The 23894-nt window shown below is 37.0% G+C and overlaps 2 protein-coding genes and 1 long non-coding RNA gene across 11 annotated transcripts in view; 2 read left to right on the forward strand and 1 right to left on the reverse strand.

The window, feature by feature from the left end:
- The first annotated feature begins 2687 nt into the window (after positions 1–2687).
- On the forward strand, positions 2688–8642 carry LOC113054318 (transmembrane emp24 domain-containing protein 1-like). Its single transcript, XM_026219785.1, has 5 exons — positions 2688–2699; positions 2806–2862; positions 3573–3691; positions 6097–6278; positions 7235–8642. The coding sequence occupies exons 1-5, from the start codon at positions 2688–2690 to the stop codon at positions 7312–7314; spliced, it is 450 nt and encodes a 149-aa protein (XP_026075570.1). The 3' UTR covers positions 7315–8642.
- A 137-nt stretch (positions 8643–8779) lies between these two features.
- The window catches only part of LOC113049154 (dynamin-2-like), a 47728-nt gene continuing 32613 nt past the window's right edge, over positions 8780–23894 (reverse strand). For 5 of the 9 annotated variants that reach the window (XM_026211243.1, XM_026211282.1, XM_026211252.1 and 2 more), the window contains 7 exons: positions 22721–22831; positions 20583–20692; positions 20390–20501; positions 17488–17652; positions 17186–17409; positions 15273–15503; positions 11920–14151 (listed from right to left, as the gene is read on the reverse strand). In XM_026211243.1, coding sequence (XP_026067028.1) covers positions 14082–14151; positions 15273–15503; positions 17186–17409; positions 17488–17652; positions 20390–20501; positions 20583–20692; positions 22721–22831 — 1023 coding nt within the window. In that variant the 3' untranslated portion in view covers positions 11920–14081. Of the gene's footprint in view, positions 9568–11919; positions 14152–15272; positions 15504–17185; positions 17410–17487; positions 17653–20389; positions 20502–20582; positions 20693–22339; positions 22832–23894 lie in introns of those variants that run through there. The other 4 variants (XM_026211289.1, XM_026211262.1, XM_026211297.1 and 1 more) reach the window with 3 other exon arrangements.
- LOC113049191 (uncharacterized) lies at positions 20702–23136 on the forward strand. Its single transcript, XR_003276585.1, has 2 exons — positions 20702–21505; positions 22219–23136. It is a non-coding gene; the product is annotated as an uncharacterized LOC113049191 (long non-coding RNA).

Raw genomic sequence — 23894 nt, forward strand, 5'->3', positions numbered from 1 at the left:
AGTTTTTAACATTAAAATGCAAACCAGAATTGAAAAAAAAAAATCATGCTTAGAGAATTTGGAAAAACAATAATTTCAATCCAAACAATACACAGTTCAATCAAAACACATTAAGTGGCAAGACCACTTTACTTAACTTTAAACTCTTTAAACTCTACATTGAACAAAACAGATTCCCTGTATCTGACTAATCAGACTCATCTTCAGAGTCACAATAATGGCACACATAAATTGCCTGGGCCCGTATTCATAAAGATTCTAAGAATCCTCTCAGAAAACTCTTAATTTAGCTTAAAAACTTTTACGAAGGAGTCTTAGCTTAAGAGCGATTCAGGATCGATCTGAGAGCAACTCTGAGTAAGGAAAAGACAAAAACTTTCATCTGACTGAGGAGGCGGGGTTGACCCCATTGCTATGTATGACACAATCTTTTGAAGACTGTGATTGGTTGGTTGTCCAATAAGGAAAATCAAAAGAGTGATTTTAAGTATAGGGTCTATTCTAATTCTCACTTTGAATTTACATGCGTAATTTTTCCATTCTCTCTCTCTCACACACACACATACACATTATATATGTGTATATAAATAATTTTTTTTTATTTAACATACTTTTAATTTCCTATAAGGTATTTGATTGGCTTAGAATGATAAAAATTGTTCTACTCTTTCCAATTACAGTGATTGCTGTCCTATTTAAGTGGCAGTTTGAATGTTGGTTTTAATGTATCAAACATGGGATCAAAACCAAGAAGGGCGAGAAAGCCCAACTGGACAGAGGAACAGTGTTTACTGTTAGCCCAGTTAGTGGATGAACACAAGGCCATTCTTAAAGGATAATTCAGGCCGGGTGTCACAGCACGGGACAAGCAGACATGGGAGCGTATAGCACAAACTATTAACGGTTCATACCCTCTGTTTGTGCGCACCTATAAGCCTGCTATATTCATAAATGCAGTTTTTTGAGGCAATGTCCAGTGGAAACGAAATGAACTGCAACACAGTAAGATGTTCTGAAAGTGCTGTAATTGTTTGTGCGATGACTCTGCTTAAAGAAGGTTGTGACAGACCCAAATCATCACCATTGCATTGTTGCATTTTCCCAGTTGCCAAATATCGTAATGTAGTGATTACTTTAATTTCTGGCGCTATGGCATTTCTGCGCTGTGTCGCAGATGTTAGCACGTCTCTAATAAGATCAGTCACAAACATGTTCCCTGCACGATCTAGGCAAGGCAAGGCAAGTTTATTTATATAGCCCATTTCGTGCACAATGGTAACGCAAAGTCCTTTACATAAAAGAAAGTAAAATAATCATGAAGAAAAATAATAACAAAAATAAAACAAGCAGTTTTAAAACTTTTAAAATGATTAAAACGTTTACTTAAAACAGTATTATAAATGTGATAGACACTATCTACTCTATACCGTCTTATTAACTCACTGTCATCCATTGTTTGCAACACATTTCTTCTGCCTCTTCGTCTCTCTGCCATTTTTCTCCTCTGCTAAAGAAACTCTTAAGCCTCTTAAAAGTCCTCGTCTGTGCTCCTAACAAGTTTGACCTTAAGACCTCTTTTAAGGGTTAAGATGCTTTCTGAATTACTTTTTTCTTTACTAGGATTTTTTTCTTTAATTTTAAGAGTAAACGCCCACATTTCTAAGAATTTTCTTAGAATTTTGTCACTAGGAGCTACTTTTTGCATTAAGATTCTTTATGAATACGGGCCCTGGACTTTAGGTGCAAGCATCAAGCATCCATTACCCATGCAGGATTCGAATGTTTGAAAATGACTCCACACAGACGAGGCAGAAGCATTCTTCATCATCTGATGATGACTCTTGTATGATTTTTCTTCTAACTGCCTTGTTTTTAGTAGGTCCAGATTTTGACTCACATACAACAATTTGGAAACAGCTTTTAGTTAGATTCAGCATTATTCTTTTCTATTTCTAGTTGCTGCTTAACTGGCGTGTCAGTAAGAATTTGAGTCGTTTTCTTCCTTTTGGATATGGCCGGATGTCCTCTGGAGTCGGTAGTCCGCTGTCAGCAATAGCATTGCTGGGTAAGGGTGAGCTGGTGATAGCAGAAGCATAACTGGGCATGCTAGGCAGAGCAGAGTTGGTGCTGGGGCCTAGCAGGGAAGGGTTCTGAATGGGTCGAACTGTGACGTAGGATGGTGCAAACCCAGTTTCCAGAAATACATCTCAATGTTTTTTGAGTGTGTTCTATGTGTTTATTTGTACTGGGGCAAGTTGTCACATGTGACGACATGCCCCAAAATCTTTGAGGCAACTTGCCCCAAACTGACCTGTGTGCTAAAGTTGGCTAAATCTCAAGGTTGGTTCAACCTAGCATGTCAGCTAAAGTATCAAAAGACACGTTATTGTCTTCTCTATTTTGTGCGAAATAATAATTTTTAACATTCATATCTAACAAAATTGTATTGCATAAAATTTAAAATTATTATTATTATTTTTTACTTTTTAAGTCAAAAAAATGTGCAAACCTCAGATTAGAGCGATCTTGACCCTTTTGGCCTTCCATAATCAAACTTCAAGCACGTCTGTTTGTCAACGTCAACTTCACGAAAGTTCAAACCATGCTGTTGCAGTGTAGTAGAAAGCAACGAGAGGCTCCTGGTGTGTTCGCGCCGCTTCTAGTGCAACAGCTGCTCTAATGTGTTTATGAAGAGCAAAGTAATGGAGCGGTTTAAAGAGACGCGTCTCGTAGTGTGTTTGCTGCTCTCTCTGACGCTGGGCGTGGATTTAGGATTCGCGTTCACTTTCTTTCTTCCTCCCGGAGCAACCGAGTGCTTCTTCCAAACAGCCTCTCAGAACGGCAGCATGGAAGTGGAACCAGGTCAATAAAATATGTTGAATTGTTTCATTTATTTCATTTAAATTATTTAAAACGATAACCTGTTCGAAATGTGGCCTCGCTGGTCAGCAAATTGGAGAAGTAGAAGTAACTGTCTAGTTTATGGTTTATCATAGATTTTTTGTAGTTGCTGCATTTTTTTTTTTTTTTTTTTTTTTTTTTTTTATTGCAGAACTTACACATAATTACAAGCTCAGGGAAGTGAAACAAGGTTGTATCTCTTATAATGAATAAGCAAAGAAAACATATATATACAGTATATATATATCCTGGATTTGCATACAGCACATTATGTAATTATACATACAAAAAAGAAAAGAAAAGCATAACCACGTTAAGTCATATCTTTGAATAAATCATCACAATGCATCAAAAAACTTGCACTTTTTTTGTTATTTATAGTAGTTGCTGCATTACGTTGCAGTTTTTCTTGACCATGATGATCAGGAAGTAGCAGGACATTTCCTTGGTCAAAGTGCATTTATGAATGACTGTACTTATAAATTCATAACGGCTTAATTCATAGACTTCAGTCTCCTGTGATCACATACTAATATAACATTATATATTTTTTTCTCCTCATTGATTAACGTTACACTCGTGTCACATCACGTTACAGAAATAAAATGGGTTGTAAGCCGTTTCAGTTATCAGTCAATCACCCTGCCAGTAACCCATCTGTGTATCTGCAGGTCATTGCAGGCTCAGGGCTGGACATCGGCTTCACTCTGATCTCCCCGCACGGGTACAGACTGGTCTCTGACTTCAGAAAATCAGACGGCATAAGCTTCACATCCCATAATGCACATTGGTGAATCTTTACACATTTACTCATATAGTTTCGGACTGTCATAACCCACAGTATGTGCATGTCATCTGCTGCAAAACTGCATGCTTGCTGCAGGGCTGAAAGTGACCACAACTGAATTTACAGAAAACAGTTGCCTGTTTACCGAATGTTACTAGGTAGTCAAATGAAAAGTGATGCTTGTTAAAGTGTGCTTAAAGGGTAAGTCATGTGCATCACAAAATACTTTTCTAATGTTTTTTCTCAGATTTCCGAGAAACGCAAATCGATCATCTCTTAATTTTTTACTTTTGAGTTTACATTTTTCATTTTGCACCTTACAATTTTGACTTTCTCTGAATTTTGAGTTTACAGTCTTGAATTTTTGACTTTTTGTTTCTCTGAATTCTGAGTTAATTAGTTAGTTACTACTAGCAATCAAAAAATTGAGTTAATCTTGACTTTTTATTAGAATTGCAGGATGTAATTTTAGAATTCAAAGAGGAAAAAGTCCAAATGAGAAAATAGCTGTGAGATGTCAACTTGCTATTAATGCTTCGCCAAGACCCTCCTCCTTAGTTTCTGTTTAGTAGTAAATAAACTAAATAATAGTGAGTGATAATATTATAAAAAAGGCAGTACTATTATTAAATACAAATACATTTATTTTATAGTAAACTTAAAAATAAATGCTAATATTTAATACTACTTTCTTTGTTTGCCTCTTTAAGAATAATTGCTTTATGTATTCCCTAATTTTAAGTAGCTTTGGATAAAAGCGTCTAAAAATAAATAAATAAATAAAAGCTTTTTCATCATATTCAAACTTAAAAATCAGCAGGCTTTTATTTTGGCGGGTTGCCGGCAAGTAAGTATACGCACCTCCGGATGTAGCACCACTGCTGATCAGCTTCAGTGGATGAATGTCACAGTTTTGCATTTTGCTTTCAGGTTGAAAATAAAACTTATATAGTGCAGTTTCTGATCTAAAATGGTAACAGCTGTCAACCATGTCGCTACGCAAATGTGCTGTCAGAACATATTTATATAATGCATTTTTTATTTTGGTCACGCATGCAGACTTGCGGACCACTTATGTGCACCCCTGTATATATTCTAGATTGTGGGTATAAACTCAAAATTGCAAATGTAGGAGAATTGTGATGAAAAAAGCAGCAATTACCTTTTTAAATATTTTGGTTTCTCTGGCAGGAATAAGCTTCCTTAGGTCTGACTATGAACAAGATATTTTGAAGAATGTTGGTTACCAAAGAGTTTTGGTGACCATTGACATCCATCGTATGGACAAAAAAAACCTTTTTATGATCTAATATATCACAAGTTGTCTTAAAGTACTGTATTGCTCAGCACCTACAGCAGTCAAGGCCCTCTCCCTCTCCCAATTACAATTTGATTGTAATATGCTTCAAAAAAAACATTTATGATCTGAAACTTGTTTTAAATGCTGAAAAAACTAAAGTAATGCTTTTTTCAAATTCAAAATCTAAATTAAATCTGCCTTCAATCATTACTTCTCAGGGTAAGAAGATTGAATGTGTTTCTAAATACAGATATCTCGGTATTTTAATAGATGAATCTCTTTCTTTTACTTCTCATATTCAGCAGCTGGCAAAAAGATTAAAACTTAAACTAGGGTTTTATTTTAGAATCAAATCCTGTCTCTCGTTCAAATCTAAAAAGAGGTTAGTTGCTGGTACTTTTATGTCTATTATTGACTATGGTGATGTTTTATATATGCACGCTTCGTCTCAAAGTTTACATGCACTGGATACTATATACCATGGAGCTTTGAGGTTCATCACTGGTCTTTAAGTCCTCCCTCACCACTGTGAACTGTATGAACGTGTTGGATGGTCTTCTCTGTCAACACGGAGACTTCAACACTGGTATGTTTTTAAATATAAGGCTATTTTAGGTCTTCTTCCATCCTACCTTCTGACCTACATCAGTGTAAAAGATATAGGGACTTTCAATCTTCGGTCCCAGGATCTTTTTCTTCTGTCTGTACCAAATGTTAGAACTGAGCTGGGGAAAAAGGCGTTTAACTTTGCTGCTCCCTTTGCATGGAACAAGTTACAGAAAAATTTGAAACTTAATAAGCTTGTCTCATTGGTTACTTTTAAGAGGATATTAACTGACTTGGAAACAGCCACATCTGGCTGTAGTTGTTCTGATATGCTAAGGATTTGTGGTTGTTGTATCTGCTATTTTAGTTGTCTTATGTTATTGTGAATTCTGTGTTGTATGTATGGTTGTACTGCTGCCTATCTTGGCCAGGACACTCTTGAAAAAGAGATTTTTAATCTCAACGAGTACTTTCCTGGTTAAATAAAGGTGAAAAAAAAAAAAAGTCATGACATGTGCATTCCAGTAATCTTGCTGTGGGTGTGTTGGGGGTTTGCTGTTAGGGTTGACCACACTGAGGAGGGCGACTACAAGATTTGCTTTGACAACAGCTTTAACCATACTTCAGAGAAGATGGTGTATGTGAAGGTGATCGTGGATGGACCAGAGGAGGAGGAGGATGATGAAGACTGGGCTGCCGTGGCTGAACCAGAGGACTCGCTGGAGTACAAACTGGAGGATATCGGTACTAGAAAATGACAAAAAGAAAAGCAAGGTTCTGATACCATTTTCGTCCTAGATACTGTACTTAAAATGACAGATGTTATGTATTTTTGGTAAACATTGAATTATATTGGTGCTTTAAAGCTACTTAACCCTTTAAAGCCTGACATATGAAATGATAATCAGAAAAATCTAATATAAAAATAATAATAATAATGGAGCAGTTCACTAAACCTTTAGATAAAATATTTAAACAGGATTTTCACTTGTAAAAAAAAGTTTGCACCTGTTTACATTTTGGTATCATTATTTGATACATTAGGCTTTTATGGCTTATATAATATGATAAAGAAGAATATGGAGCTCTATCTCGAGGAAGAACGTTTTTTGGGGACTAAAAAATTAAGATGAAATTCTGATTGCTTGTATAACAGACTACTTACATAATTTGCATATAAATATCAGTTGTCAGTCTATGTCTCCTAATTAATAAAATGTTTTAATAAGATGATATTTAATGCAGTAAATGCATTATTTTATGATGAAATCAATCAAAATGGATACATTAGAAAACCTATGTGGCTTCATTCCAGTAACTGTTCATTCTAAGATTACTACTAACAATATAAAAGTTATTCTTAAGTTTACTTAAAAATCAGCAAATATTAACAAGTGTATCACAACCTGAATGTGGTTGATTTAACAATTACACTAAAAGGCCTTTTACTTGCTAAAAGGTATAAATTGTCAATCAGACAACAGAAGCCATGTAGTAGGCTGTGTACAGTGTACACAGTGTTTTATTATTATTATTTTATTATTACAATATTCTCAGATTTTTTTTTAAAGGTTGAATGCAATTAAGAAAATGATTTGCAATTAAAATTTTCCTCAAAGTTCTAGTTTTGGCACTGATCACCTGCAACCCAAATGTTTTTCTGGGAAGTTATGTTTCACACGTTTTCTCTCACTGCACAGGACTCAACGGACGCTGTGCACAAGAACCTGGAGCGAAGCTGGCAGCTGCAGACGATGCTGCGGGTGTTCGAGGCTCGTGACCGTTACCTGCTGGAGGATAACCTGTGGCGGGTTTCTTTCTGGTACAGCGTCAGTCTGCTGGTCATGGTCAGCGTGGCCCTCACCCAGTTCTACACTTTACGCAGATTATTCAGTAATTTAAACACAGAGTTCGCACATAGCAGAGATGAACTGGAGAGAAGATGCTATAACACTTTGTGCACAAAACATACAAACTTAATAGATTCTGGAAATTAATACATACAGAAACTCCCAGGTCCACAAAATATCTCTCTAGTTAATGTCAGAATTGAAGTGTTTAGAGCTGTCAATGAATCTGAAATCTTGGAGCTTGACCGTGTACCATTTCTCACATTTAATGAAAAAAGCATTTTCTTTAGAGCGCTAACACTGCTGAACACTAAATATACTTGAAGTACTTTAGGAACATTTGAATGTAATTTTGTACTCGACTTTTAAAATACTGTGATTTAAAATAATTTATGAGTTTTTTTTTAAATAAATAACAATAAGATTAACATTTCTTATGGATTTATATGGCAGTAAAATAAAAATCCAAGGGTCTGTTTTGCTTTGAATGGTTTTATTATACAGCACATTAGCATCTCATTTGGAACAAATGTAGCTCAGTCGTATGTGGCATAGCAAGTGCAAATGCAAAATGAATTTAAAAACTCATCTGGGTTATTTATGTTACATTTGTAAGTCAGTTGCTGACTGCATTGAACTGAGTTATTACTGTATTGTGGGAATCAGAAATCACATTGCTTTATAACAATACTTTCAAAATTGTTGCCATTCATCTCTTTGTTTCTACAAGTTAATCTGTAGGATAATTCATTTTCGGTATTTCTTATATTCTTCCATCACCATGTAACAATATACAAGTATCTTCATTAAACAAGAAGCCTAGTAAAAATTCTGTACAACCTTATTCATTACAAACTACCTATAAATATGAGTCCCTAGAGTTCATGAAATAATTCACAGGCATGATGCTTAGCTAATGACATCATTTATTCAGTAGAAGTTTTGTACTTCGGTCATCGCTTGTAAACCAACTTATGGCAAGTTGGGTCATATGTGCCTTGTCAGCCAATCATATTCTGGTCTTGATCTAGCAGTAGCCTAGCCACCCACTCCCATAAAGCATAGCAGATTACGTTTATTCCTTTGGATGCATTCAACTTTGCTCTTTATCCCCTTCCCTTTCTAACTTCCCTTCATCTTGTCGACTCAGATACATGTCATTGTTTGCGAGAGTGCTTGCTACAGTTGGAAACTTTGCAATTGGTTGAATTGGACCCTCCGAAGCTGTTGATCATTTGAATGTCTGAGAATCAATACAGTAAATAGTGTAAGAAGAGGAAGAGGGGAGGTGCCAAGGGAAGTTTACAAAAGGCTGTCTAAAAGTGTAGTGGAGCGCACTCTCTGATGTAACATTTTTAAACCAAAACCTGGAACTAAGTTTGCATTTTACCACTTCTGGTTATATCACCCTGAGGGTTTTTGATTGAAATAAGGTCTGTGGTGAACAAAAGCTCATGTTTACATATTTCATTTAAATAAACAAGTGGTTAAATGGGACTAAATGGTTGTTGGGAACATTAACTGCCATCGTGCCAACTCGTCTGCTCACTAATTTAATGGTGTAGTTAAAATTGGAAAAATTATATTTGGCTTTTATCAAGGGAACCAGGGTGATGCAAACTCATGGGCTGGCCTACAAAAATACAGTAAATCATCACTGCAGCACTCCATTTCTTCTATACCCTTGTAAATATTTCTAAAGTTGGGAAAAAATAATTATACGGTTTTTAATACATACAATCTGACTTTTTTTCCAGATTCACCATTATTTACAGTTCTTCATACTGGGTTTTGTTTAAAAATCTGAGTTTATAATGTTGCAATTCTGAGCTGGTTTGATTTGGTTCAACACTTAGAACTCCTTTTTTATCTATTTAATCTATGGGGAAACCGAATGGGAAAAACTACTTCTAGAACCAAAGCTGCTAAAAAAGTAAGTCAGCACCTTTTCAGGTTGAGATGAGAGAGTTCAAAGAAGACTGTGTAAAACCAGTCAAATTTTTAAATCACAGTCAAATTTATGTTGACATTTTGTCCAATCCAATTGATTCTTCCTTCCATATCCTATAGAAACAGGCATCATGTCCTCATGGTGCTGTAGTAGAGCAGCCATATGGTGATCTTCCTTCAGAGCACTGGATCAGCTTCACCATTGGTTCTCTGGCCGTCGGGGAGGTGGACGTCTGTTCAACAACCGCAATCAAAAGCACAGATCAGCAGTGAGAATTACATTTGCATGCTGTACAGAGTAAAACATGTATGTTTACAGTAACTCAGCAGGCTCTGATGAGCTCTACTGAGTTTTTCATTATGACCCGTAGAAGCTGTGAATGTGGAGAGAGAGTTGGATCTCAAAATTTGTGAAAAAAACTTATTGCAACATAGAAATGGATGATTCTGAAAGAAAAGCTGATAAATATGAGCTGCATGTTTCTCGTGAAGTCACATGCTGGTAATAAAACAACACTGGTCATTATTCGGATGTGGTCTTCTGTCGAACTACATTCTTTTTTTTTTTTACTTCAGCAAAGGAAACTTGCTCATGAGTCATATGTAAAAATCAGCCTCACAGAGGAAGAAGTGGTAATGGTTCAATATCCTGTTGAGACCCTCAACTCTGCAAATGTGACTCATCAGCTCATTACATGCTCCTGTGCTCCAGCCTGATTGACATTTTATCCAAAACAGTATCCATGATTTATTAATTAGTGCATGCTAAAAATAAGTTCCTTCTTGTGTATGCTTAAGTATGCGTCAGTGCACAATTTTCAGCTCAACTCCCTGCGCTATGACAATGTCTGTGGAGGATCACTTCCAACATTTTCATTTGAAAAGTGAGGGTAGTGAGACTAAACCTCTATGGCAGTGTTTTAACTGTACCAGCCAATGGATTAGCCATTTATTTAGCTTATTGCAAACACTTCTGCATATTTCTTAAGATTCAATTATATGAAGAAATAACTCAAAAGCATGGACTTTTCCTGTAGGTGTGGGAATTGTTTGAAACCTCAAGATTCAATTCTTGGGGGTAACAGCTTGATTCAAAACCATGAGTATATGAACACAAACACTTTTTGAATGGTACTGTGTGGATGTATCACTGAATAACTTAAAAACCCTTGACTGGCCAATGTGTTCACACTTGTTTCAAAAACAACTTGTGAAGTTTGGAGCGGCTCCGAGGTACTAGCGCTAATAGGGCCTTTGAATATGTACAGCAACAGTGTTCACATGGTCCAAGCTACCAGAAATTTCCAAATTAAGAAGTTGTAATTTTGAGTTCTTCAAGCACGTGAACACTTTGGCATTGATAGTGTTGCCACAGAAATGCAAGATCCCGTGTCCAACTAAAACATAGTCATCTCGAAACTGAATTAAACGTGGCTAAAAACTAGTTTTTAATTGGCCGTTGCGTTCTAGTTCACAACATTGATTATTATCTTCAATGCTTCTAAAACACATTTGAGATGAATGAGCAGTAGCCTATCGAGTGGCTCCCCAACTGACTTAATGCAGGAGTGTGAGTATATATCAATGGAGACCAAATTTACCTAATACTGCTGGTACTTCCGGAAAACTAGTGTTCTTGTGTTTTTAAAAATCTGACTTGGTACTAAAGTTCTTATGACAGTTTACAGTCATAGCAAGAGCCATGTGCTATCTTAATTGCCCAGGTGCTTCCACCTTTTTTTTCTGACATTATTGCATTACCTAATTACCCTTAAAAAATTTAATCTGTAAATCAATTTGAGTCAGTAAAGAAATAATACCAATTTGGAATATATTGTAACTTGAAGCGACCGGAAGCCTCGCACATTAAATTAACAAATAGATGCACCCGCTCGTGTTAAAAATAATGTTGATAGTACATATCGTAAATTCATAGTATGCATTTTTGTTTTTAGTTAACTCTTTCCTACTCTACAGTAGGCTAAAACAGTATGTGAGAGGAGTAGTATGTCCAAATTCAAAGTATTCATGAAAAATTACTGTTTATTTAATAAAGTAAATTCCGCGAGTGCACATTTGATGGACATGTGACAAACATAGAAAATGTAGTACATCTGGAATTCATTTATACTACTGAATCCACCTGATGGCACAGGAAAATGCAACTTTTTGTTTTACAAGGTGGTGATTTTGCATGAATTTGTATAATGTACATTGTAAAAGGAAAGGTAAGCATGAAGGTCCACCCCTAAACAACCATCAAATCGGCCCAAGTAGATCATGCGAAAACATACAAATGAAATCGTATGAATTCAGACAAATGAACCACCAATTCACCAAAAACGTAAAATAGTTACAAATTGCTATGAGATTATATTGCACATTCATACTTTATAATGTATCGAAAATAAAAGAAAATGTTTACAGCTACAAAGCAAGTACTCCTTCAAAAGAAGAGCATGAGGTTTCGGATGCAGTCACAGATAAGCAAAACACCCTACATTTGATTTATTTTCATGAGAACACCAAGAGAAAGAGATGCATGCTGGGAGAGATGTTTAAGGAGAAAGCGAGGAGACATGACACAAGGAAACACCGACCACCAGAGTGCCAGATCTTTATTATACACAACATCTTTATTATCATCTCACTTCCAATTCTCAATGTGGATTTTGCTCCAAGTCCATTTTAATTTGCTACACAGGCACTTGACAATTATTTGTTATTCCAAAAGCATAAAAAAAGAATGCTAAATATGTCCTCAGTCCCTCACGCCACAAAAGGACACCATTATTAGAGAGAGAGAGAGATGGGGATTGGGTCACCATGAGAAAAGACCAGAGGAAAAGTTATGGCTGCAGTGATCAGGGCTTCATCCAGTTCTTAACAGATGTTGAAGTAATTTTAAATCGTAAAGGACACAGCTGGATAAAATTTTAATTCAAGACTTGAACTGACTGAAGAAGGAGCAGTGGTTGCCATCACTTTAGCCATAACACACAGGAGTGATTTAAGAGCGTTCGGCCCTGATATCTGCAGCTAATTTTTAAGTTTAATCTCGAGTCCGACTCCAAGCCTTCGATTATTTACAGACAAATTGGCGCTAAAATCAAAGGCCCGCTCACACCAAAATCCCTATTGTCAGGCTAATCAAGAAAACAAAATTTGTCACAGCCCATTTTCTTGCACGAACATCAATAAAGGCAAACGGCAAAGATTCTGCAATCAAAACAGGATCAACAGGAAACCAGCTGGACAGCTTTCTCTCTGAATTCTGTATTCAACCATTGTTATCGCAACTGACGGGCCATAAATCTGTCATTAGCGAAGAATAACTGTTGTTCTACTACGAAGCAAACAGTTTGTAAAAAATGCCCAGGTTATAAATAATACACTCAGAAAAACATTTACGATGATCTCTACATTAAAGGTTCACTGTTGTTTTTGTTAAGCTTTTTTTGAGTTCAGAAAGTTTGCTGTGTCTTTGTAGGCGAGAACGTAATGGTTCCATAAAGCAAACGCCCTACAACCCCAAACACACCTGCATGTACCATGTTCAGTGACCTTGTGTTTGAGTGCATTCCCACTTCCTGTTGTTCTTCCCACTCATAAACGCTCCCCTGACCCTCACCATCCCTGAATGCGAAAATAAAAGCGCCCCATAAAGGTCTTGCCAATTAATTTAAGTTACAATGATCAGAACGCTAAGCTAGCATAAACGGTTAACAGATTTGGAGTCGGTTGTTACCTGAGCTCTGACGGGTCGGCCCGTCATGAGTGGTTAGCATGCTTTCCAGGATTATATATACACAAACAGATCATTACAGTGATTTGCATACAAATTGCACCTCCTTCTTTTCCTCTGACTACCTAAGAAATTCCATTCACTAGAAATCCAGAAGTGCTTTTCAAGAACCAAATTTGACGACCCAACAGAAAGAGGATGTCGCCAGTTAACACCAAACAGGAGCGTCAACATCTACATTTTTGAATTATGAACTTATATGTTTGCATTTCTCTGATTGGTTAGCTGCTACGGTGTTATAATTAACAGTCTCTTGGTACTAAGTGCCATTTGGAAGGGCGTCAAACATAACAAATGGCCAACTGAACATGAAAAACAAAGAAATTAAATCAAAATCAATCCCACATAGCAATAACAAAAGCGGTCATTGTGTCTTATTTCAGCAATTCAAGTTAGAGAGTCCAGAAAACAGAATGAAAACAAAAAACACATGAAGTGTGTCTATAACGTGACATAATCTTCATCCACCGTTAAGTTACCAGAGAACAGGAAGAAGACAAGCTCGTTAAACAGCAACTAGCTTGCACAGTGCTTGTATACATATTATCCCACTAGTCAAGGAGGAGGCATAATGATTCTGTTGTTGGTTTGTCTACACAAGTTGAGTAGGATACCCCCTGGTGGTCACCTGACCTATGTGAGTGATGAAATGACTGAAAGTTGGAGGCCACTACACCCTTTAGTTCACTCTTAGTTTAACAAAATAATAGCAACAACAACAATTTTCTTTGAATATTTAGGTGCTTAATTTAGACCTCTGGGCTTTAAAAGTAAGGATGTGATTAGCAGCGCTGATCAGAAGACCGTCTGAGTGGATTAAGTTTATTGGTGAGGCTGTATGTGTAGAAACACGTGCACATGTTTCAGTGCAGTTCTCCAGCCCTTCCTTTCTCTCTCTCTCTTTCTTTCTTTCTGTCAGCCTATGTTGGCCAGTGCACGGGTCTAGTCTAGAAGGGAGGGCTCGGCGGGGCGGATAATGGTGGGCCGGTTGGGAGCGCCAGGGGGTCTTCTGCTGCAGGAGGAGAAAAGATTGAGAAACAAGAGGTGAGACATACCCACAACCACAGATAGATGATGTAGGAGAAGGGAGAAGACAAGACGAAAAAGAGAAGAGATGAGCCTAAAAGACATGAGACGATACAAGATGAGGAAGGGAATGAGACGAGATAAGAAGAAGTCAGACTACATGAGAGGAGATGTGACAAGACAAAAGGAGAGATGACTAAAATAGACTAGAAGAGATGAAAAGAGACTAGATGAGGAGAAAAGAGACTAGGTGAGATGAAAAAAGACAAAAGGAGAAGTGATGAGCCAAGAAGAGGTGACTAGACGAGACTAAAACAGAGACGATCAGACAAGATGAGATGAGAAGAGATGAGATGATGAACAAGATAATCAAGAACAGGAGGTAAGATGAGAAGAAGTTTGAAGAAACAAGATGAGAAGAGAAGTTAGGTGAGATGAAGAGTGGCTAGATGAGGCTATACGAAAGCAGAAGAGAAGGCTAGAAGAGACTAAATTCGGAGAAACAAGACCGACGAGTTGGATGAGACTAAATTAGAGATGAAGAGGACAGAAGAAAAGAAATGAGACAAGGCAGAAAGGACAGGAGGAGATGAGTGCAGAACAGATGAGATAAGAAAATGCCAGATGAGACAACGTGAGAAAGCACAATAAGAGATAAGATTAGAACAGAAAAGAGACGAGAATAGAAGTGTTGAGGAGAGAAGTCTAGATGAGGATAGTTGAGAACAGATAATAAGAGAGGAAAAGATGACACTAAATGAGTAGAGGAGAAGAAGAAAGGAAGAGATGAGAGGAGATCAAAACAGGAAAATAATATCACTGGAAAGATTATGCTGAGAAGGAAATGAGGTAAAATTGGTTTTTATTAATAATATTAGTAGCAGCATGGGACAGAAGAAAATATCTGCATGCAACTGACAGTAAATGAAGAATAAGAGTTGAAGAAACAGTACATCAGTCAAACCTTGTTAAAATGTTTTTTTTGTTTGTTTTTTTTTCCTTCAACAAACGTTCACTCCTCTGCGCTTCAGGCACAAGATGCTCTTTCTCACAGGCACAGCGAGTCTACATATCTTCACGGAGGTGACGGATGGTTAAGTGTCTTACCTGGGGATGCCCGGAGGGATGCGGGCAGGGCGGGAGGGGATCAGTGGCGGCGCACTGAAAGGATCCAGGTTGCCGAAGGCATTAATGGGCTGGCCTGGGCGATTGGGAATAGGTGGACCTCCAAAGGAGGGGGTGGGGTTAAGGGTGGGCGGGCCTGGTGTTGGACCTCGCACTGCTGGAGGTCTGCTGGGGGGCGGGGCCGATGTAGGCGGTCTGCGCTGGGTGTTGGGGCTACAAAGGACAGAAAAAGAAGTATTATAATAAAATATTAAAACAGTTAACCTGTTAACGGTCACTCACGTTTTTGAAGATAGAGATGAATGTGCATGATACAAACCTAAATTTTTATAATTCATGATTGAAAACATTTTGTTACTTGATTTTTATGTACCATTTACATGGTAATGCAATGTCTGATTTTAAAAAGGGTTTTGAAGGATGAATTTTGAGATTTTATGTTTTCAAGTGATATATAACTTCTGATGATTTCTAAAATGTGATAGAGAAAAAGGCAACGAGGAAGTCTTATTTTTAAACAAAGGTCAAAGCTCCTTTTGTAATGTAGATTTCTGAGGGTGCACTCTTGTCATAAATTCATCTATTACTTTTCCTACATAATTTTTAACAAAAAATATTGGGAAAATACATATTTGGGAGTCTTAGACCTTTCCAACGATATATAGTTCATCAAGATTAGATTAGATTTGATTGTAATATAGTATAGTCAACGTAGGCGTCCCGTATACGGGACGGGGTGACAATTAACAGGTTAAATAGTACACTAAAACACGTTTATGAAGTACACTACTCTTAAGGCCTAAAATACTTATGGCAAATTCTTTGCTTTCACCTTACCTACACCATCTACACGAGCGGCATAATGGGAACTGACACAATAAAAGACAACATAATTCATTATAATCAGGTGATGCTGTCTACGCTGGATGCAGTGCAGTGTGACATGACAAATCCAGCTTTGGCAGCACTGTGTGATGCGATGCAATAATATATAGTATATACATTTATATAAAGTTTTCCAGAAAGTTCACTTTGGCAAGCAGTTTCAAAATCCTGAAACAAACTCCAAACATATTTGTTCAAGGTTACAAACTTACAACAGTTTGTTCTTTAATTTCACTTTAATTATATTGGGGCCTTTAAAGGGTTATGGCCTGTCCCACATTTTGCATAATAAATACACAAAACTTTCCCAGGTCCAATGAATGCCAAAGCTCAGTGCACTTGTTGCACTTTAGATCCACACTACGTCTAATAGCATATTGGAGCAGTATTTGAAGCCAAATGTACCCCATAATCCATCATGTACAGGAACCCATGTGACTCAATATCGTGAAGCTGTCAGTTTTACAGTATTATGATGTAGTGTGTGCCATCAGATAATTTCTACACACACACATTTGTGGTCAAAACACCAAGGAATACATGGGCTGGACAAAATAATGTGAAGACCCATTGTTATAGGGGTTGATATCATTTATGTAGGATAAAGTGGAAAAAACTAACTTTTTCAATTATAAACTTTTCACTGTCTTTACTCTCTAGGTTGCATCTCAGTGTACTATGGGTCAAATGGGTGAATTGTCAGACCTCCAAAAAAGGACAAATCATTGAAAGCCTGTTCAGCCTGTCTGTAACCAAACTGTTTGATGTTTTAACAACAAGAGTCTTTACGATTATGAGCATGTACACAAAGCACGGTTATTCTTCATCAGCAAAGATGAATAGAATGAAATGAATAGAACAATCATTCTGATTGTGTCCAAAAATCACAGAAAAGTGACAGCAAACCCGACCAGAGAAGCCCGTGTTCATATTTCATTCTAAACACAGAAAGCCACAGTAACGGGACTGTAATTCCTTTCCAGACAGCAGCATGCTGTTCATTTTCTAACCTATTCTCTGGAATCCAGTTGTCATTGACGGGCGGAGGCGCAGGAGTGGACACAGTGCTGGTGCTGATGTCACCGATGATGTTGAGGGCCTCTTTTATGGCGTGGTACATACGCAGCATCTCATCTCTGCGCTGGGCCTGGTCAGCAGACTCCTCCATCAGACTGTTCTGATCTCCTGAGGAGTACAGGTACGCCAGCAGCTCCGAGTGGATGAAGTCTTTCGCCTGGGGACAGAACAGGAAGGAAAGTACAATCAATGTTTCGAGATAAACTGCTTAAAACACAAGGGGTTGTGCACGTACGCTGTTGATCATGAGATGCATGATAGTCTTGGGCATGAGGTCTCGGATGGTTTTGTTGACGATACAAGTGTAGGAGTCCACCAGGTTACGGATGGTCTCCACCTGCCTCTCCAGCTGAGGGTCCATGGAGAAGGTGTCGGCTGGAGCGGCATCTTCTGACTCCACCTACACAACACACACATCTCAGTTTCTTTACAATCACTTCTTATTTCATCTGTTGCCTTTGATCTAAGTTTAAGGCATTTCATGAATTTTAACGACAACATCTAAAGTGATCTGTATCTTTAATACATGAATGGATAAGTGCAGTGTTAGTGTTTCTGGCTTGTTGCTTGGGCAAAAGTAATAGTATAGTAATAACACAGTAATAACAAAAGCATGCCTGTCTTTAACAAACTGCAGATTTTAAGGTACCATGTCAATAACACAAATGCATATATATACATATATATATACAGCACAGACCAAAAGTTTGAAAACATTACTATTTTTAATTAGTTTTTGAAAGAAGTTTGTTGTGAAGTTTCTTCAAAAAATATTTGTTTGTGATGCAAAGCTGAATTTTCAGCATCATTACTCCAGCCTTCAGAGTCACATGTAATATCCAGTCTATCACATGATCATTTAGTAGGGCTGGGATAAACGATTATTTTTTAAACAATTAATCTAGCGATTATTTTTTCAATGCATCAATTAATCTAACGATTAATTTTTTCAGACCAATTCGATTCCGACTATCTCCCCATTAATTGACTACTAACAATTTATACATGTTGATTTACATATCTGAATGAAAAAAACATGAATTCCTTAAAATTGTAATATATGTTTACTGCTCTTAAAATTACAAAATAAAAGACTGAGTAAGAATGCATTACTTTGCACTTGTGTAGAGATAGCATTCAATAAAACCTTGAAACCTTGAAAACACATAGCTTACTGAAACAAGCTTACTGAACACATAGGGCCCTGCTTACTAAAAAAAAAGTGCTTCTTTCAGATGAAAATAACAACAACTTGATGTCTAGCATTCAATAAAAAAGGTCACCCAAAATACTTGTTTAGAGCAATTGAAAGAATACAGTAACCAGTGTAAACTTGAGGGCTTTAATGTAATACAGAGAGTGCTTTTCCAAAAAAAAAAAAAAAAAATGTTTAACACTGGGAGCCAGCAGCCTGTCATGGAGAAAAAAAAAAATCTCCGAATGCTCCATGTGAAACTTAGGTGTTCCGCCCTTTTTCTATCGTGTCTAATGATTTTGGTTAATATGCACGAGGGAGAGAGAGAGTAAGAGAGAGAGAGAGAGAGACAGAGAGAGAAAGAGAGAGAGAGAGAGAGCAAGACAGCGCTCGTGTAGTTTGAAGACTGTGAGTGTGCGTGCGCAGCCGTGGCTCTCTCTCGTACGCGCCCTGTCATTCTACATCACTCACCGATCAAAAAAGGCTTTGACAGCCGCCAAAAAAAAACCCATGGATTGGTTATATAACATTGGACAGAATGTTCATCCGGCCATCGCGTATATTCAGCGCACATAAGGTAAACGTTTTGCAAAGGTTTTTTAGATAAATAAAAACAGGCCAACGAATCGATGGGCATATTTTGCGTCAACGTATTTTTTGCGTTGACGTCATCGATGACCTCGACGCGTTGTCCTAGCCCTATCATTAAGCAATCATTCTAATATTCTGATTTATTATGAGTGTTGGAAACAGTTCTGCTGTCTAATATATTTGATGAATAAAAGGTTAAAAAGAACTGCATTTATTAAAAAAAAAAAAACTTTTTAGCAATTTAACACACCCTTGCCGAATAAAAGTATTGTTTTTATTTAAAAGAAAAGAAAGAAAAAATATTTTATTTTAAAAAAAGAAAAAAATGAATGACCCCAAATTACTGACCAGTAGTGTATATTTTTATTACAAAATATATTTTAAAAACATAGCGTCTTTTTTTTTTTTTTTTTTTACTTTTTATTCATCAAAGTATCCTAAAAAAGTATCACATGTTCTGAAAAAATATTAAGCAGCAGAACGGTTTCCAACTTTGATAATGAATCATCATATTAGAATGATTTCTAATGGATCATGTGATAATGATCCTAAAAATTCAGCTTTGCATCACAGAAATAAATTATAATTTAAAGTATAATAAATGTAAAAACAATTATTTTAAATTGTAATAATATATCACAATATTAATTTTTTTTTCCTGTATTTTTGATCAAATAAATGCAGGCTTGATGAGCAAAAGAAACTTCTTTCAAAAACAAAAAAATAGTAATGTTTCCAAAATTTTGTTCTGTACTGTACATATACACATATATACATATATACATATATACATATATATATATATATATATATATATACATACATATATACATATATACATACATACATACATACATGTATATATATATTTTTTTCTTTTCTTTTAACTTTCTATTCATTCAAGAATCCTGAAAAAAATGTACCATGATTTCTACAAAATATTAAGCAACACAACTGTTTTCAGCAGTGATAATAATAAAAAATGTTTCTCGAGCAACGAATCAGCATATAAGAATGATTTCTGAAGGATCATGTGACACTGAAGACTGGAGAAATGGTGCTGAAGAGGAAAAGATTATTAGAAAATAATTGTATTATTATTATTTCACAATTATTTTTCTACTGTATTTTTGCAATAAACACAGCCTTGGTGAGCATAAGAGACTGTGTAAGTGTAAGTGACAAATAAATCCTGGTACCAAAAGTCCTATCCTTCATTATTTCCCATTGAATGTTCAGTTTTATTTGTATACATCCCATCATGAAAGTTAAAGGTGTAGACGAAACTCTCAATAATGGAACACATGGAAGTGCTTTAGATTGTTCATGTGTTCAGATTGAACTTTAGTACCTGATCTTTCTCAGGGTAAACGCCTGCTCGGAGAAAAGAGGCTTTCCAGCTGTCCATGTCCTCCTGCGTATCACAGGCCAGCTCGATCTGACGCAAGTCCTTATAGACGTTCCTGCGAGGGGGATCGGATACATAAAGTGGCCGAACGACAAACACAAATACACAAACATAGAGAGCTGGAGTCAGCACTGACCTTTGCTCGGTGTTGAAGACTCCAAAAATGTGCTTGGTAGACATAAAGCCTTTCTCCACGTCTCTGAGCTTCAGGTTGTCCAGAGGAAGCATGTATTTCTTCTCTTTTTCCTAGTAGAGCGAGATGAGAGAGGAAGAGTTATGACAATTTTATAAAGCACTTCACAGAGGTATCAAAAGCTGCTCTAAAAGTTCTGAGCTTCTGAATACAATCTAGAACAATGGACGTACAGAAAAGTGCCACTTTAATTTTTTCAAAACATCTTCTTTTGGGATCACATGGGTTTGGAATAACATGAAAGGGAGTTAATGACCACATTTTCATTTTGAAGTGAACTGTCCCTTTAAAGAAGGACCACCAGGTTGCCAAGCGAGAGAGGGGGATGTGAGACAGAGAGAGAAAATCAAAAGAAGAGGGGGAGTCTGGATGAGGACTATTGCGGCCAACTCGTTCTGTTGAGTTGAGAAGCAGCATCTGGAAACGTTTATGTCTGCGCAGCTACGGCCCCAACAGTTACATCACTCAGAGGAACACTTCCCTGCCCCCAACACACACACACACACACACACACATTCATATACACACACAACAACCCCCAGTAACCCAGTACGATTTCCTGCAAATTCCAAAGTCGGATCCCGGCTGGAACACTTCAGTGCGCTTGCCACGTCACTTTGCCTCTTCTTTCGTCCCTTTTTTTTTTACTTTTGTCCTCTCTTTTCTTCATTTATCGCTTTCTCTTTACTTCGAAAACCACTGCTAAAGGAATAATTCTCAGTGTTATTCATAAAACAACGATAAAGAGTGAAAACTGCACTCGGTTCAGAATTCGAAAATGGAGCTATGATGGCAAAGCGATCTGTATTCCTCGTGAAGAAACTACAGAGGCCTGGAATATGCATTTGCCACGCAGCAGCGGACATGTGAGTATACCGAATATATACGTTTGAAATTAACTCTTAATTATCAAGAAGTAATGTTGGGATAGCCACTGACGTTGTTACAACTGATTTCATTATGTTAAGATTCATAGTATATTTAATATAAATTTTTTGGGGCATATGACGACCAGCTTCAATTACTTGATTCTTTGTGTGCCTTCATTACTCGGTACAAAAAGCTTTTTAAAAAGTAAAAATCTAAACAAAACCAGCACATTTCACTCCAAAATCAAAAGAGGTTATATTTTTACAGTAAAAATACGAAACCTATTTCACTGTAGCATTATTTTCATGAGAATTAAGCCCGCCAATATTTTACTCTTGCACTTTTTTTTGCCATTTTTCTTTCATAATTTTGTCATTCCCTAATAATTCACAATGATTTTCATTAGACTTGGTATTTTAATGCAATGTTGATACAGTAAATTATATAAATCCTCCTTTACACTTGAAATATCAGTATTTCTGACAGTTTTACAATATTGAGAATCAGATTTATAGGAACTAAACTTGCTGCTGAAACAAAGTTACGATCCAAACATCTTAATGATTCTATTACAACCTTCATTTATTTTGGAAATATTTCTTATTACTCTATTTTAAGTAAGTAGTGAGATAAACATGTTTTCGACGGGTTAAGTAGGATTGACGCGTTTATCAGTGTTTCTGTCTGTACTGTTTACTCTCCCCTGCAGTCGTGTGCGGTCCTCGGGGCAGTGACCTGCGGTCCAGCCGCCCTCTTTCCTCCCCCCCGCCTGCCCAGTGTTCAGACTACCTGTTCATCATGCTGCAGCTGAACAGTAGTCCGCACATTGGTTAGGCTGGGCAGGGACACACACACCCGTGGCTCAAGCAAATGGACTCTACCATTCGCTCCTGGATGGGGGGATTTTACATATAAACAATCTCTCTTGGGGAATGAATTGAGACGTTTACATTGAAGTTGCTTTGGAGCATCTGCCAAATGCACTGAAGTACACATTCATAAATGTATGTACTCCCTGGAAATAAAACCCAAGGCCTTGATGTTACTAGCACCACATTCTACCAGTCAAGCCACAGGAACTCTGGAAAACAGCTAACGTTTGCACTAATTTCAAACACACATGGCGCTCGAGCCCAACTTGAGTGGAGCTGGTTTTAAGCTGAAGCCATAGGGGGAGGGACTGCAAAAGAGAAATGAAGAACATATCTCACCTCCTCATCCTTATACCAGGACAGCGATTCGGCCGTCAGGATGAACCAGTACTCCTTGGAGCCGCCCTTCATAATGCTGATGTTGAGGGTTAGCCAGCCTTTACGGATTACCTATAGGACAGAGGGAGGAGGGGGGCGGAGGGTGTAGGGCATGCCAAAAGAGTGGGGAAACAGTTATGAGATCCACACATGTACATTCAACAGTCTTTGTGCTGGAAGCTTGTGTCCTATGCTGATCAATCCTGAAAACCCTACTGTGCAGGCCTTACCTGTTGTGGAAATATTTTGTGTAACTCTACTAAAGTCTGGTTGCCTTCTATAGTGGCTAATTTGATTAACTAAATAACTCAGCTTTGTACAATACAGCAGTGGTTCTCAACTGGTTTAAAAAAAATAAATTTAGGCAAAAAAAAAAAGGTCCATTGTTTCGAATTTTTGTTGCGGGTAAAAATGGTACATTGTTTTGTAAAAAAAAAAAGAAATTAGACAAAAAAAGGTCAATTGTTATTAAGTTTCATTGTTAATATTAGCAATGGATAACACATTAATTCATTTCTTTTTTAAAACAAGTAGCATTATGTTTGTAAACAGAGCGAATCTGCGCGAACAGGTTGAAGTTGCGAAATGTGCTTGTGGAAATCTTCCGCCCACGCGTGCAATTCACGAATGCGGGGATTCCAATTGAAATGACTACTGTTAAATGAAAATTTGCTGAAGTATAGACAATACATATATAGTCCATCAATATGCAAACATATTAGCATAAAAATAAATATTTTTAAACAGGAAAAGTGATGAACACAACTGCATGAACAACAGCAGAGGTGCGATTTACCAACATAAATGCATAAAAAATGTTGTATCAGTAATTGCGAAAATGCCCTGATTTTTGATTCAAAGTGTTTTTTTTATTTTTAAAAGCTGATGTACAAAATTATATGCATAATTTTAGCATTAGGTTGCGTTCCACCAGTTGGGAATCACTGGACTACAGTATCTAGCTTTTCTCTGCATGTAGTCGGAACATAAGGCCGCAATTAAAGCTTAGTTACAAATAAACGCTTTAGAAAATCTGAATATACACTAACTAAACCACTGGGTGGGTGTCTTTAAGTCTTGAAATAGAGCAACAATAAAAGAACAAAGGAACAATTTTGTTGTTCTTGTGGATTTT

The sequence above is a fragment of the Carassius auratus genome, chromosome 3 (genome assembly GCF_003368295.1).
Source record: "Carassius auratus strain Wakin chromosome 3, ASM336829v1, whole genome shotgun sequence".
NCBI lineage: Eukaryota > Metazoa > Chordata > Actinopteri > Cypriniformes > Cyprinidae > Carassius > Carassius auratus.

Bases quoted from the DNA above. Each gene is read 5' to 3' on its own strand.
- LOC113054318 (XM_026219785.1), top strand. The intron at 2,863-3,572 runs GTCAATAAAATA...GTGTATCTGCAG, and splicing joins CAGCATGGAAGTGGAACCAG to GTCATTGCAGGCTCAGGGCT. The intron at 6,279-7,234 runs GTACTAGAAAAT...CTCACTGCACAG, and splicing joins GTACAAACTGGAGGATATCG to GACTCAACGGACGCTGTGCA.